The sequence below is a fragment of the Cherax quadricarinatus genome, chromosome 85 (genome assembly GCF_038502225.1).
Source record: "Cherax quadricarinatus isolate ZL_2023a chromosome 85, ASM3850222v1, whole genome shotgun sequence".
NCBI lineage: Eukaryota > Metazoa > Arthropoda > Malacostraca > Decapoda > Parastacidae > Cherax > Cherax quadricarinatus.
In genome coordinates, this window is record NC_091376.1 from 1313231 (window position 1) to 1328055 (window position 14825).

Genomic DNA, 14825 nt, shown 5'->3' on the forward strand with positions numbered 1-14825 from the left:
GCCTATGATTTTAAACTGATGGAAGATAGAGGTATGGGTGTGTGTGGGAAACAAGCAGGTTGCAACACTTGGGTTGGAAACAGTAAATGTATAAAAGGCATTCAGCATGAAGTTATAAATAAAGACAATAGATCAGGTCAGCAAACAAAGGGGGACAGCAGAGGGCAGCAAGGGACTAGCTCCCTTAAGGTTTACTATACTAATAGCAGGAGTGTAAGAAATAAGATAGATGAGCTAAGATTAATTGCAAGTGCAGGAAACATAGATATTATTGCTATAACAGAGACCTGGCTCAATCTGAAAGATAGAGAGATGCCCTCTGAATGTCACATACAAGGCTATAAATTATTCCACACTGACAGGGTCAACAGGAAAGGTGGTGGAGTAGCGATGTATGTCAGAGACAATTTAAATTGTTGTGTTAGACAAGATATTAAATTAGAAGCGTCAGCCACTGAATCTGTTTGGTTACAGCTTCTCGAGGGCCGAGAAAAACTAATTTTGGGTGTGATTTACAGGGCCCCAAATCTTGATAGGGAGTGCAGTAAACTTCTATGGGACGAAATTCGTAAGGCATCTACATACGAAAATGTTGTGCTAATGGGAGATTTCAACTATAGACAGATTGACTGGAGCAATTTGACAGGAAATTTAGAGTCAGGTGACTTTCTTGATACGATCCAGGATTGTTTTTTAAAACAGTTTGTGACAGAGCCAACTAGGGGAAATAACCTCCTTGACTTGGTTCTTGCCAGTAGGGAAACACTAATTAATAATCTTGAGGTTAATGATGAGCTTGGGGAAAGTGATCACAAATCACTCAGTTTTAATATATCATGGAATTCCCCTAATAATGGCAATCAAGTCTCCGTCCCTGACTTTCGCTTGGCTGATTTCATAGGACTGAAAAATTACTTAGGTGGGCTGAACTGGAATGACCTGACTAAGGGTCAGGTAGGTGGTGATGGTTGCCGATATGATGCTTTCCAGGGCATAGTTCTAGCTGCTCAGTCAAATTATGTTCCAAATAGGGAAATCAGATCAAACAAAAATGATCCTAAATGGATGAACAATAGATTAAAATATCTGATTGGTCAAAAGAGAGGCATATATAGGCAAATCAAAAGAGGAGAGGGGCAATTGAGAAATCGATATATTCAGTTAAAGAGAGAAATAAAAAAGGGAATTAGAAAAGCAAAAAGAGATTATGAGGTTAAAGTTGCAAGAGAATCGAAGACTAACCCAAAAGGATTCTTTCAGGTATACAGAAGTAAGATCAGGGACAAGATAGGCCCACTCAAAAGTTCCTCGGGTCAGCTCACTGACAGTGATAAGGAAATGTGTAGAATTTTTAACACATACTTCCTCTCAGTTTTTACACAGGAGGATACCAGCGATATTCCAGTAATGATAAATTATGTAGAACAGGACGATAATAAACTGTGCACTATTAGGGTCACAAGTGACATGGTCCTTAGGCAAATAGATAAATTAAAACCTAACAAATCCCCAGGCCCTGATGAACTGTATGCAAGGGTTCTAAAGGAATGTAAAGAGGAGCTTAGCACACCTTTGGCTAATCTTTTCAACATATCACTACAAACTGGCATGGTGCCAGATAAGTGGAAAATGGCAAATGTGATACCTATTTTCAAAACAGGTGACAGGTCCTTAGCTTCGAACTATAGACCAATAAGCCTGACCTCCATAGTGGGAAAATTTATGGAATCAATAATTGCCGAGGCAGTTCGTAGCCACCTTGAAAAGCATAAATTAATCAACGAATCTCAGCATGGTTTTACAAAGGGGCGTTCCTGCCTTACGAATTTATTAACTTTTTTCACTAAGGTATTTGAGGAGGTAGATCATGGTAATGAATATGATATTGTGTATATGGACTTCAGTAAGGCTTTTGACAGGGTCCCACATCAGAGACTGTTGAGGAAAATTAAAGCACATGGAATAGGAGGAGAAATTTTTTCCTGGATAGAGGCATGGTTGACAAATAGGCAGCAGAGAGTTTGCATAAATGGGGAGAAATCAGAGTGGGGAAGTGTCACGAGCGGTGTTCCACAGGGGTCAGTGTTGGGCCCCCTGCTGTTCACAATCTACATAAACGACATAGATGAGGGCATAAAGAGCGACATCGGCAAGTTTGCCGATGACACCAAAATAGGCCGTCGAATTCATTCTGACGAGGACATTCGAGCACTCCAGGAAGATTTGAATAGACTGATGCAGTGGTCGGAGAAGTGGCAGATGCAGTTTAATATAGACAAATGCAAAGTTCTAAATGTTGGACAGGACAATAACCATGCCACATATAAACTAAATAATGTAGATCTTAATATTACGGATTGCGAAAAAGATTTAGGAGTTCTGGTTAGCAGTAATCTGAAACCAAGACAACAGTGCATAAGTGTTCGCAATAAAGCTAATAGAATCCTTGGCTTCATATCAAGAAGCATAAATAATAGGAGTCCTCAGGTTGTTCTTCAACTCTATACATCCTTGGTTAGGCCTCATTTAGATTATGCTGCACAGTTTTGGTCACCGTATTACAGAATGGATATAAATTCTCTGGAAAATGTACAAAGGAGGATGACAAAGTTGATCCCATGTATCAGAAACCTTCCCTATGAGGATAGACTAAGGGCCCTGAAACTGCACTCTCTAGAAAGACGTAGAATTAGGGGGGATATGATTGAGGTGTATAAATGGAAGACAGGAATAAATAAAGGGGATGTAAATAGTGTGCTGAAAATATCTAGCCTAGACAGGACTCGCAGCAATGGTTTTAAGTTGGAAAAATTCAGATTCAGGAAGGATATAGGAAAGTACTGGTTTGGTAATAGAGTTGTGGATGAGTGGAACAAACTCCCAAGTACCGTTATAGAGGCTAGAACGTTGTGTAGCTTTAAAAATAGGTTGGATAAATACATGAGTAGATGTGGGTGGGTGTGAGTTAGACCTGATAGCTTGTGCTACCAGGTCGGTTGCCGTGTTCCTCCCTTAAGTCAATGTGACCTGACCTGACTAGGTTGGGTGCATTGGCTTAAGCCGGTAGGAGACTTGGACCTGCCTCGCATGGGCCAGTAGGCCTTCTGCAGTGTTCCTTCGTTCTTATGTTCTTATATTGATTTGGGCAGAAAACTGAAATAACGTAAAAAGAACTCTGTATATTTCGCTATCAGGAATCACCATCATCTGCTGGAGAGGTATCAAAGAAGAGTTAAAACACACTAAACTCTTGTAATCTCTGTTTCAATTTTCTGGACGAGTGATTTTTCACCCGTAAGTGTTTCTGGCACTTTAAACCGAGCAAATACTTGTATGAAGGAGAAAAAACACGCAGATAAAAAAAAAAACAGAGATGAGGGAAGGACCTCTGAGAGACCACTTACAAATACATAAGAACATAAGAACATGAGAATGGAGGAACACTGCAGAAGACCTACTGGCCCATGCGAGGCAGGACCTTATCAAAACGATCTCTACCTAAAGCTTCCCAAGAAATAACTCCCGTACCCAATGACACCAATCAGACCCAGTCCCTCCCACTCATATATTTGTCCAATCTCTTCTTAAAGCTACCCAAGGTCCTAGCCTCTATCACCCCACTGGGAAGACTGTTCCACGCATCTACAACTCTGTTAGAAAACCAGTACTTACCTATGTCCTTTCTAAATCTAAATTTATAAGAACATAAGAACATAAGAATGCAGGAACACTGCAGAAGGCCTACTGGCCCATACGAGGCAAGTCCTTATCCAACTTAAATCCATTATTTCTGGTTCTTACCTGGTTCGACACCCTCAGTACTTTATTAATATCTCCCTTGTAATGATGTTGGTAGAATTACCGACAATATGTAAAGTAAAAGGGCACAAGTGCAACTAATGTGACATTTTATTGTGGCAACGTTTCGCTCTCCAGGAGCTTTGGAGAGCGAAACGTTGCCACAATCAAATGTCACATTAGTTGCACTTGTGTCCTTTTAATATCACCTTTGTTTATGCCCGTCATCCACTTATACACTTCAATGATATCTCCCCTCATTCTACGCCTCTCCAGAGAGTGGAGATTTAAGGCTTTAAGTCTATCTTCATACGGGAGGTTCCTTACACAATAAATCATTTTAGTCATTCTTCTCTGTATGTTCTCTAATGAGTCTATGTCCATCCTGTAGTAAGGGGACCAAAACTGAGCAGCATAATCTAAATGAGGCCTCACTAGTGAGGTATAGAGCTGTAAAATGAGGCCTCACTAGTGATGTATAGAGCTGTAAAATGAGGCCTCACTAGTGATGTATAGAGCTGTAAAATGAGGCCTTGCTAGTGATGTATAGAGCTGTAAAATGAGTCCTTGCTAGTGATGTATAGAGCTGTAAAATGAGGCCTTGCTAGTGATGTATAGAGCTGTTTGTAGATGAATGGTTCAGAGAACCGACATGTTGATAAATTAGACACATGTGCAACTCTTGGGTATCTTTATTGAGGAAACGTTTCGCCACACAGTGGCTTCATCAGTCCATACAAAGGAGAATCTTGAAGAACAGGAGGAGAATGAGGTAATCAGTCCCTCAACCTGGAATCGATGTGTTCAGTCCATCACTCTTGTAGAAAGTGCAGCATAGGGCCAGAGAGGTGGCTTATATACTGCGGTGAGATGAGTTGAAGCAGGAGGAGGCGGGATCACAGTGGGACCTGCCACTAGTGTAAGTAGGTCGTCGTCCAAAGGTTGGGCAAGCGTTGAAGTCTTTGTACCAAGATCCCATGATGTTGCAGTGTCTGACAGAAGTGATGAATGGTTTTGAAAACCGACAAGTTGAAGAATTGAGACACTTATGCAACACATGGGAATCTTTATTTAAGAAACTTTTCGCCACACAGTGGCTTCATCAGTCCAATACAAAGTAGAAGTCTTTGTACACATCGATTCCAGGTTGAGGGACTGATTACCTCAAACTTCTACTCTCCTTACCCACTTCTACTTTGTATTGGACTGATGAAGCCACTGTGTGGCGAAACGTTTCTTAAATAAAGATTCCCATGTGTTGCATAAGTGTCTCAATTCTTCAATTAGCCAGAAATTATGCTTAAAAATTAACATAATTTACATATTTCTGTAAATGCAACATCCCTTCTGTTGCAGGTATATTGCAGCTAAACTCGTTGAAATTGATAAGTGATTAACCCACGGTACGGTTGGGGCTCGAACTCGCGGCAAGTGAGTAGTAAAACTCCTGGCCAGTGCGTCAGCACTCACTCGCCGTGAGTTCGAACCCCACCCGTTCCGTGGTTTGATGTCATCGTGAATTATAAATGCTTAGCACACTCTAACGCTTCTAGAAACACAAGTATTGTTGATAGGCTTTACTCTAAGAAAAGATACAAGTACTAGGTATATGAATACAAGTTACTGAAAGTATATATACCTTATATACTTCTTATATACTTATATACTTCTACTAAAGTATATATGGTTTGGACACAAATCTCCGGTTATGAATGAGGGACTGACCACCTCCTATCAAGGCTGAGAGATTAATAACCTAACACTTCGCCTGTATTTGACCGAAGAAACCTGCTTCGCAAGGGAAACACTTCATAAAGAAAAGATGAGTTATGCGTTGCGCACGAGTAGGCAAATTAGGGTACCAGTCAAGTGGGCGAGAAGTGTAAGGATCCCAGTAGAAGTGAGTCACTTTGCCCGACCTTTCTTGGGTTGATCTTTGTTGGATTGACCTTTTTTTGGGTTGACCTTTTTTGGGTTACCCTGGGTAATTTATTCATATCTCCCCTCATTCTACCACTCTCTGGAGAGGCGTAGAATGAGGGGAGATATCATTGAAGTGTATAAGTGGATGACGGGCATAAACAAGGGAGATATTAATAAAGTACTGAGGGTGTCGAACCAGGTAAGAACCAGAAATAATGGATTTAAGTTGGATAAATTTAGATTTAAAAAGGACATAGGTAAGTACTGGTTTTCTAACAGAGTTGTAGATGCGTGGAACAGTCTTCCCAGTGGGGTGATAGAGGCTAGGACCTTGGGTAGCTTTAAGAAGAGACTGGACAAATATATGAGTGGGAGGGGCTGGGTTTGATTGGTGTCATGGGGTACGGGAGCTATTTCTTGGGTAGCTTTAGGTAGATGTCGTTTTGATGAGAACCTGCCTCGTATGGGCCAGTAGGCTTTCTGCAGTGTTCCTACATTCTTATGTTCTTATGTATGGACTGATGAAGCCACTGTGTGGCGAAACGTTTCCTCAATAAAGATACCCAAGAGTTGCACATGTGTCTAATTTATTGATTGGTGTCATTGGGTACGGGAGTTATTTCTTGGGTATCTTTAGGTAGTGGTCGTTTTGATAAGGACCTGCCTCGCATGGGCCAGTAGGCCTTCTGCAGTGTTCCTCCATTCTTATGTTCTTATGTTCTTACAATGTATGATAATTATCACGTAGGTATATATTGAAAAGTTGAGGTAACAAACAGTTTTAACCATGATAATCATTATTAATGACCAAAGATTAGTTAGAAATTGATTCTCTGATCTCGGATGCATTAAATTTCTTGACCAGTGTTATTTATGTATCTGTATTTACGTGTACCTGCACCCACTTACATACATTCACGTCATTACTTCTTAGAGTGTTCTCTAAACTTGTAGGTGGACCACTGAGTGTGAGCATAGAGCCAGAGGAGAAACCACTAGTGGCTGGCAGGTTAGCCAAACTGGTGTGTACAGTTGTAGGGAGTAACCCACCTCCTCAGGTCACCTGGTATCAACAGGGTCAGCAGGTGACGCCCCTACACACCCAGGTCAGTGTGTGTGTGTCTGTGTTTGTAGTAATATTAGTGGTATTAGTGATAGTAGTAGTAGTTGCAGAAATAGTAGTAGTAGTAGTAGTAGTAGTAGTAGTAGTAGTAGTAGTAGTAGTAGTAGCAGTAGTAGTAGTAGTAGCAGTAGTTGTAGCAGCAGTAGTAATAGTAGTAATAGTAGAAATAGTATTAATAGTAGTAGTAACAATAGCAGTAGTAGTAGTAGTAGTTACTATTTGTCACAGTCTCTTGTCAATAAAGATACTTGGCCTGTTTTTTGTGTCCATTATTGTTTGTGTCACATTCTCTCTCTCTCTCTCTCTCTCTCTCTCTCTCTCTCTCTCTCTCTCTCTCTCTCTCTCTCTCTCTCTCTCTCTCTCTCTCTCTCTCTCTCTCTCTCTCTCTCTCTCTCTCTCTCTCTCTCTCTCTCTCTCTCTCTCTCTCTTTCCCTCTACCAGGGGCTCTGGATAAGTGTTTTTCCTCCCTACCACTCGTCTGCTGTCCCTCTGCTTGTCAGTTATCTCCCATCGTTCTGCAAGTTTTCCGTAGCCTTCCAGAATTTCTCCCTGGTTCTATGCTCGCCTGACAGTTTGATTGTCAGTTTAACTGCCTGTATCACTGCCTGTTGTCTACCTACCTACCTGCCTGCCTGCCTGCCTGCCTGCCTGCCTGCCTGCCTGCCTTCCTGCCTGCCTTCCTGCCTGCCTTCCTGCCTGCCTTCCTGCCTGCCTTCCTGCCTGCCTTCCTGCCTGCCTGGCTGATTTAATTAGTGACAACCTGTCTGCCTACGTCCCGTCTATTTTTTATTTCTGCTTGCCTTCCTTCATGCTTGCCTGTCTGTCTACCAATCTGTCTGTCTACCAATTTGTCTGTCTACTTGCCTCAACTCTTGAATCCCCTTTCCCAGAGCTTCCTCGCCTACCAATGAGCCTGACTGCTCTTCGGTGCATCATTCTGTCTCGTAGTTCCAGCAGAATATCCTCATCCGCCCTGTCCAATCCTCTTAGTATCTTGTATGTCGTTGTCACGTCCCCCCTGGTTCTTCTCTCTACTAGCTTACATCTCATACTGATGACCTGGCTCTTTCTTTACATTTTCATGAAAAAAATAATCAACAAACATCGCATCCCTCATTATTTAGACAACCAAAAAAAATGCCGAAAAAGGTTTATCGAACTCCGCCATCTGTTGCGTTGTCTTTCCCAAAATAAATGTTTTTTTTTGTTATTGGTTTAAATCACTGCCGTTAATTAAAGACATTCATCAAACTGGCCAAAACTTGGAGCGTTTTCTTTACTCATTAAACTTGGTACCAACAAAACTGATTGTTGATGCCTCGTTGAATATTGCAAAAACTCAAGGAAAAATTTGAGAGAGAGAGAGAGAGAGAGAGAGAGAGAGAGAGAGAGAGAGAGAGAGAGAGAGAGAGCGCAACAAAAATCGAGGTTTTGAGACTCTCTGACCGCATGTTCTATCCCCACCCGTGGTATGGTTTGTTTGCAATCGTGTCATTACGATTTCGTGAGTCACACTGAGATAAATAAATTATATCTCGGGAAATCACAATTATTTGCACTACCAATAAATAAAAGGAAATACAATAAACTAAATATCCCATCAGCTCTGGAAGAGACACAAAGAGATAAACAACAGAAACATCAAAATGATATTAAAACATATACTGATAAAGAATAAAATAGAGACGTATGAAAAATAGAGCGAAAAAGCAGGAACATGAAGGGGCAGTGCAGGTGGCTTTCTGGCCCATGCTTGGCAGGTCTTTCTCAAGTCCAGCCTTTCTCTATGCCCTCTGTGGCAACTTTTGATTCATCCGGAATCAGAAGATGTCGTAAAGTGTGATACAGAAGCAATGATAATAAGATCTAACTAGAAGACCAGACACGGGATATTTAACGTAACGTAAAGAGAGAGATAGATCTGGGAGTAAACATTACAACGAGTGTATCTCCTTCAAAAGTTCAGTAGGATATATGACATATACCTGTTTTCTAGAGTCCTAACAATCCTAACAATGTACTTTGCGCCTATTTTAAATTATTCTGCGCTAGCTAGAATAAGGAGAGAAAATCCAAAGGCTCACGAGCGAGATTTGTACCGGAACTAAGGGGACTATGAGAAGAGGTCCGGTGAGACATGATCATGACATGAAAAATACTCTTGGTCATAGACAAGGACAGGTAATTTAAACACTCAGACAAGAGTTAGAATTATTATAATCAAAACCAAGCGCTAAACCCACTAGGGTCATGCAAGAAATAGAGGAAGAGTAAAATAATTTAGACAACGATAGTAAACTAAGTAGACTAAATACGTTATTAATATTTTTAATGTTGTAATATAATTATTATAATCGTAGTCTTAGTGATTATAATAATCATAGTGATAGTAGTGATTATAGTCATAGAAGTAATTAAATTTAACCAAGGAAAGAGGAGGTTGGGTTGGGTTAGGTTAGGTTAGGTTAGGTTAGGTTAGGTTGGGTTAGGTTAGGTTAGGTTAGGTTAGGTTAGGTTAGGTTAGGTTAGGTTAGGTTAGGTTAGGTTAGGTTAGGTTAGGTTAGGTTAGGTTAGGTTAGGTTAGGTTAGGTAAGGTTTGTCAGGAAACAGGACAAGTGTTTCCTGACTCGGGACTCAGTCATATGATGACCAGCAGCTGGAGCTTTTGGTCATCTGACAGAGACCTTCCACTGGCTTACCCCTCAACCCCTTTAAAACTTAAGGTTATATTATAACTCACATAATTATAACACAACGCAGCAAAAACACACAAAATAACCCACACATAGGAGAGAGGAGCTTACGACGACGTTTCGGTCATATTTGGACCATTTACAGAGCCACACTGAGGGAAAGGAGTGTGGGAGCCAGTATATATGTAGCGTATATATACTGGCTCCCTCACTCTCGTGCGTTAGTGTGACTTGTAAATGGTCTATGAAGGACCGAAACGTCGTCGTAAGCTCCTCTCTCCTATGTGTGGGTTATTTTGTGTGTTTTTGCTGCGTTGTGTTATAATTATGTAAGTTATAATATAACCTTAAGTTTTAAAGGGGTTGAGGGGTAAGCCAGTGGAAGGTCTCTGTCAGATGACCAAAAGCTCCAGCTGCTGGTCATCATATGACTGAGTCCCGAGTCAGGAAACACTTGTCCTGTTTCCTGACAAACCTTACCTAACCTAACTAACCTAACCTAACCTAACCTAACCTAGCCTAACCTAACTCAACCTAACCTCAACCTAACCTAACTCCAACCTAACCTAACCTAACCTAACCTAACCTAATCTAACCCAACCCCAACCTAACCTAACCTAACCTCAACTCTAACTCAACTAACTAACTAACCTAACTAACAACTCAACCTAACTCAACCAATCAACCTAATCTAACTACAACTCAACCTAACCTAACATAACAACTCAACCTAACATCAACCTCAACGTAACAACCTAACTCAATCTAACTCAACCTAATTCCTAACCTCAACCTAACCTAACCTAACTACTAATCTCAACCTAACATCAACTAACCTAACTAACTAACGCCAACTAACCTAACCTAACCTAACCTCAACCTAACCTAACCTAACCTAACCTAACCTAACTCCAACCTTAACCTCAACCCTAACCTCCCAACCTAACCTAACCTAACCTAACCTAACTAACCTAACCTAACCTAACCTAACCTAACCTAACCTAACCTAACCTAACCTAACCGTAACCTAACCTAACCTAACCTAACCTAACCTAATAACCTAACCTAACCTAACCTAACCTAACTTACCCTTACCTTACCTTCACCTTACACCTACCTTACCTTACCTACCTAACCTAACCTAACCACCTTAACCTAACCTAACCTTACCTTACCTTACCTTACCTTACCTTACCTTACCTTACCTTACCTTACCTAACCTAACCTAACCTCAACCTAACCTTACCTTACCTTACCTTACCTACCTTACCTTACCTTACCTTACCTAACCTAACCTAACCTAACCTAACCTAACCTACCTTACCTTACCTTACCATAACCTAACCTAACCTAACCTAACCTAACCTAACCTAACCTAACCTAACCTTAACCTTAACCTACCTTACCTACCTTACCTTACCTAACTAACCTTAACTTCCTAACCTAACCTAACCTAACCTAACCTAACCTTACCTTACCTTACCTTACCTACCTAACCTAACCTAACCTAACCTAACCTAACCTAACCTTACCCAACCTTACCTTACCTTACCTTACCTAACCGAATCTAACCTAACCTAACCTAACCTAACCTTAACCTTAACCTTAACCTAACCTTACCTACCTACCTTACCTAACTAACCTAACCTAACCTAACCTAACCTAACCTAACCTAACCTAACCTAACCTAACCTAACCTAACCTAACCTAACCTAACCTAACCTAACCTAACCTTACCTAACCTCGACCAAAACTTTGCAGAACAAATTACACACACCCACACACACCCACACACACACACACACACACACACACACACACACACACACACACACACACACACACACACACACACACACACACACACACACACACACACACACACACACCTGCTAACGTATGCGTGGAGAGTTAGTTAGGTCTTCCAACTGTGTCCCAAGTGGCGTCCCCCAACCAACACTAACTTTAAGTTAATTCAAATTAGAAGTAAAGTATTTCCATTGCTTTACCATCAAAGTTTTTATACAAAGCAAGTTTTCTTTATCCTAAGTTAATTTTCAGTTTTTGACTAAACCAACTCTCTCGGTTTTATTTATGGTGGGTTTAACACTTTTATCTTGCAATTAAAACACATACACACACTCGCATTTATCTCTCTAGTTATATATATATATATATATATATATATATATATATATATATATATATATATATATATATATATATATATATATATATATATATATATATATATATATATATATATATATATATATATATCTATACTATATATATATATATATATATATATATATATATATATATATATATATATATACATATATATGTATATATATATATATATATATATATATATATATATATATATATATACATATATATAAATATATAATAATAAGATCTAACTAGAAGACCAGACACGGGATATTTAACGTAAGGTAAAGAGAGACAAAGATCTGGGAGTAAACATTACTGTGAACATATCTCCTTCAAAACTTCATTAGGATATATAGCAAATATATATATAACCCGTGAAATTAGTCTTGGTTATAACGTACCTATTTACTACTAGGTGAACGCAGGGTAGCAGGTGTACTTAAATGTACCCGTTGTCTCCCCCTGGCTAAGGTTCAAACCCGGGTGCTTTGGTTATGAGGTGTAGATACTGCCACATAAGCCTCTCATAATGCAGATTCATCCCCCCCTCCCACGCCCCCACTCCCCCCAAAAATCTTATAACCCAAAATTTTATTGCCTTTAAGAGCCAAATATCGTTAACAGAACAAAAATTTGACGCTACTGATGATGTTATTTTGCATAATGATATGTAAAGTCTCTTGAGATTTTTGGCAGAGAATAATGCACCAAAAATTGGCTGAATTTTTTGAACAAGCGAGACGGCGTGTCCGTAATTCTCAGGCACAATATATATATATATATATATATATATATATATATATATATATATATATATATATATATATATATATATATATATATATATATATATATATATATATATATATATATATATATATATATATGTCATTTTGGTCCACCTCATGGTGAGCGAAAATCACATTACACTCTAACCATACCCCCGGCTGGGATTGAACCCGCGGTCATAGAGTCTCAAAACTCCAGCCCGTCGCGTTAGCCACTAGACCAGCTAGCCACAATAAGATTCATCCAACTAGGTATATTTCTACACCATAGGAAGGTTAGCACAGGCACCTCTGTGACGGGCTGGAGTTTTGAGACTATGACCGCGGGTTCAATCCCGGCCGGGGTATGGTTTATTTGCAATCGTGTCATTACGATTTCTTAAGTCATGTTGACGGCAGTGAAGGGACTTGAGCTAGAGTTCGTCACGGCCACGCTAGCTGGAGATTCGTCTGTAAAAACTTGCATTTGTGGTCACAGAGGTGCCTGTGCTAACTTTCCTATGGTGTAGAAATATACCTAGTTGGATGAATCTTATTGTGGCTAGCTGGTCTAGTGGCTAACGCGACGGGCTGGAGTTTTGAGACTCTATGACCGCGGGTTCAATCCCGGCCGGGGGTATGGTTTGTTTGCAATCGTGTCATTACGATTTCTTAAGTCACATTACACTCTAACCTACAGGATCACTCAATCCTACAAGAATCAGGCACCCAGCAGAGCTAGGTGTGTTACCGTGATCCGAGGACATACGGTGGTGTGGGTGTCTGTGAGCTAATTTCATTCTACTCTCTGTTTCATGTGATGCTTAATAATTCTTTATTAGGGCTCACTGAACCCTGGAACCTCTCACAGAGATGAGATTTACATTGTAATTATTTGTTCACTCTGAGCCTCGGTGTTCCCTTCTCTGCCGGCAGGTTCAAGTGAGTGAGAACATGACAGTCAGTGTTCTGCTGCTGCAGGTAGCTAGGGATCACCATGGAAGACAACTGGTGTGTCGAGCACAGCATCCAACACTACCTCTAGCCACCCTGGAAGATATCTTCACTCTGGATGTCTCCTGTGAGTATTGACCACGTCTCTCTGTATACTTGCATGCTTCTCTCTCTCTGTCTCTGTCTGTCTGTCTGTCTGTCTCTCTCTCTCTCTCTCTCTCTCTCTCTCTCTCTCTCTCTCTCTCTCTCTCTCTCTCTCTCTCTCTCTCTCTGTCACCTATCTGGATGTCTCCTGTAAGTACTGACCACGTCTCTCTGTATACTTGCATCGTTCTCTCTCTCTCTCTCTCTCTCTCTCTCTCTCACCTGTCTGTGGTTGCAGGGGCTGAGTCACAACTCCTGGCATAGTGAATGCATACATACTTTCAGTATTCTTCTTCTTCTTCTTCTTCTTCTTCTTCTTCTTCTTATTATTATTATTATTATTATTATTATTATTATTATTATTATTATTATTGCTGTTGTTGTTCAGTTGTTCCCCTAAAGAACAGCTGAAATTGAATACAAGACAAACTCAGACAGCTCAATTGAGCGACTATTCAATATGTGAGACCAGGGAGTAATAATGTAAGGGGATCTCACATTCGAGAACGACTACAGAGTTACAATCCCTGCTGCCAGGAAAATGACAGGCTGGATATCAAGAACACTGAAAGAATAGAGAAGCCAAGCCAACAGTGTCACTCCTAAGTTTACTTTGCCTCTCCTGGCTCTGATATTGCTGTGTACTAACGGCCTCCCTTCAAGACAGGAGATCTTGACGAACTTGAAAACGTACAACGAATCTTCACGACCCACATAAATTCGTTCGTAGGTCTGAATCGGTGTGAATGCTTGAAGCTCCTTGACCTGACCCCTATTCCCTGGAATGTTGGCGAGAAAGGTACGCCATAATTTAAACTTGGATATTCCTGAAGGGACTGGTTTTAAACCTGTCCACTGAAATCACGCAGTAAAAAGAGTGTAACTTGACAAACAGGGCAAAAAAAAATCAGTAAAAAGAAAGGATGCGATGAATACACTAAGAGAGAATACGATAAATGTCAGAGGTCCTCGACTCTTCATCGCCCTCCCTTTTTTCATAAGGGGAATTTCCAACAAACCTTCAGTTGTCTTCAAGAAAAACCATGACGAATTCCTGAAGTCAATTCCCTATCAGCCGGGCTGTGATGCATGTGAACATTAAAATGGTATAAAATACCGACAGATTGTTAGGTAAGACACATATGCAACAGTTAGGTATCTTTATTTCGAAACGTTTCGCCTACACAGTAGGCTTCTTCAGTCGAGTACAGAAAAGTTGATAGAAGCAGAAGATACTTGAAGACG

The 14825-nt window shown here is 40.3% G+C and overlaps 1 protein-coding gene across 1 annotated transcript in view; it reads left to right on the forward strand.

Moving 5' to 3' along the window:
* Positions 1-14825, forward strand: part of LOC128703264 (nephrin-like) — a 148969-nt gene that overhangs the window by 8872 nt on the left and 125272 nt on the right. Inside the window, exons 4-5 of the mRNA XM_070103241.1 lie at positions 6676-6827; positions 13419-13563. Of these exons, the coding sequence (XP_069959342.1) occupies positions 6676-6827; positions 13419-13563 (297 nt within the window). The remainder of the gene's footprint in view (positions 1-6675; positions 6828-13418; positions 13564-14825) is intronic.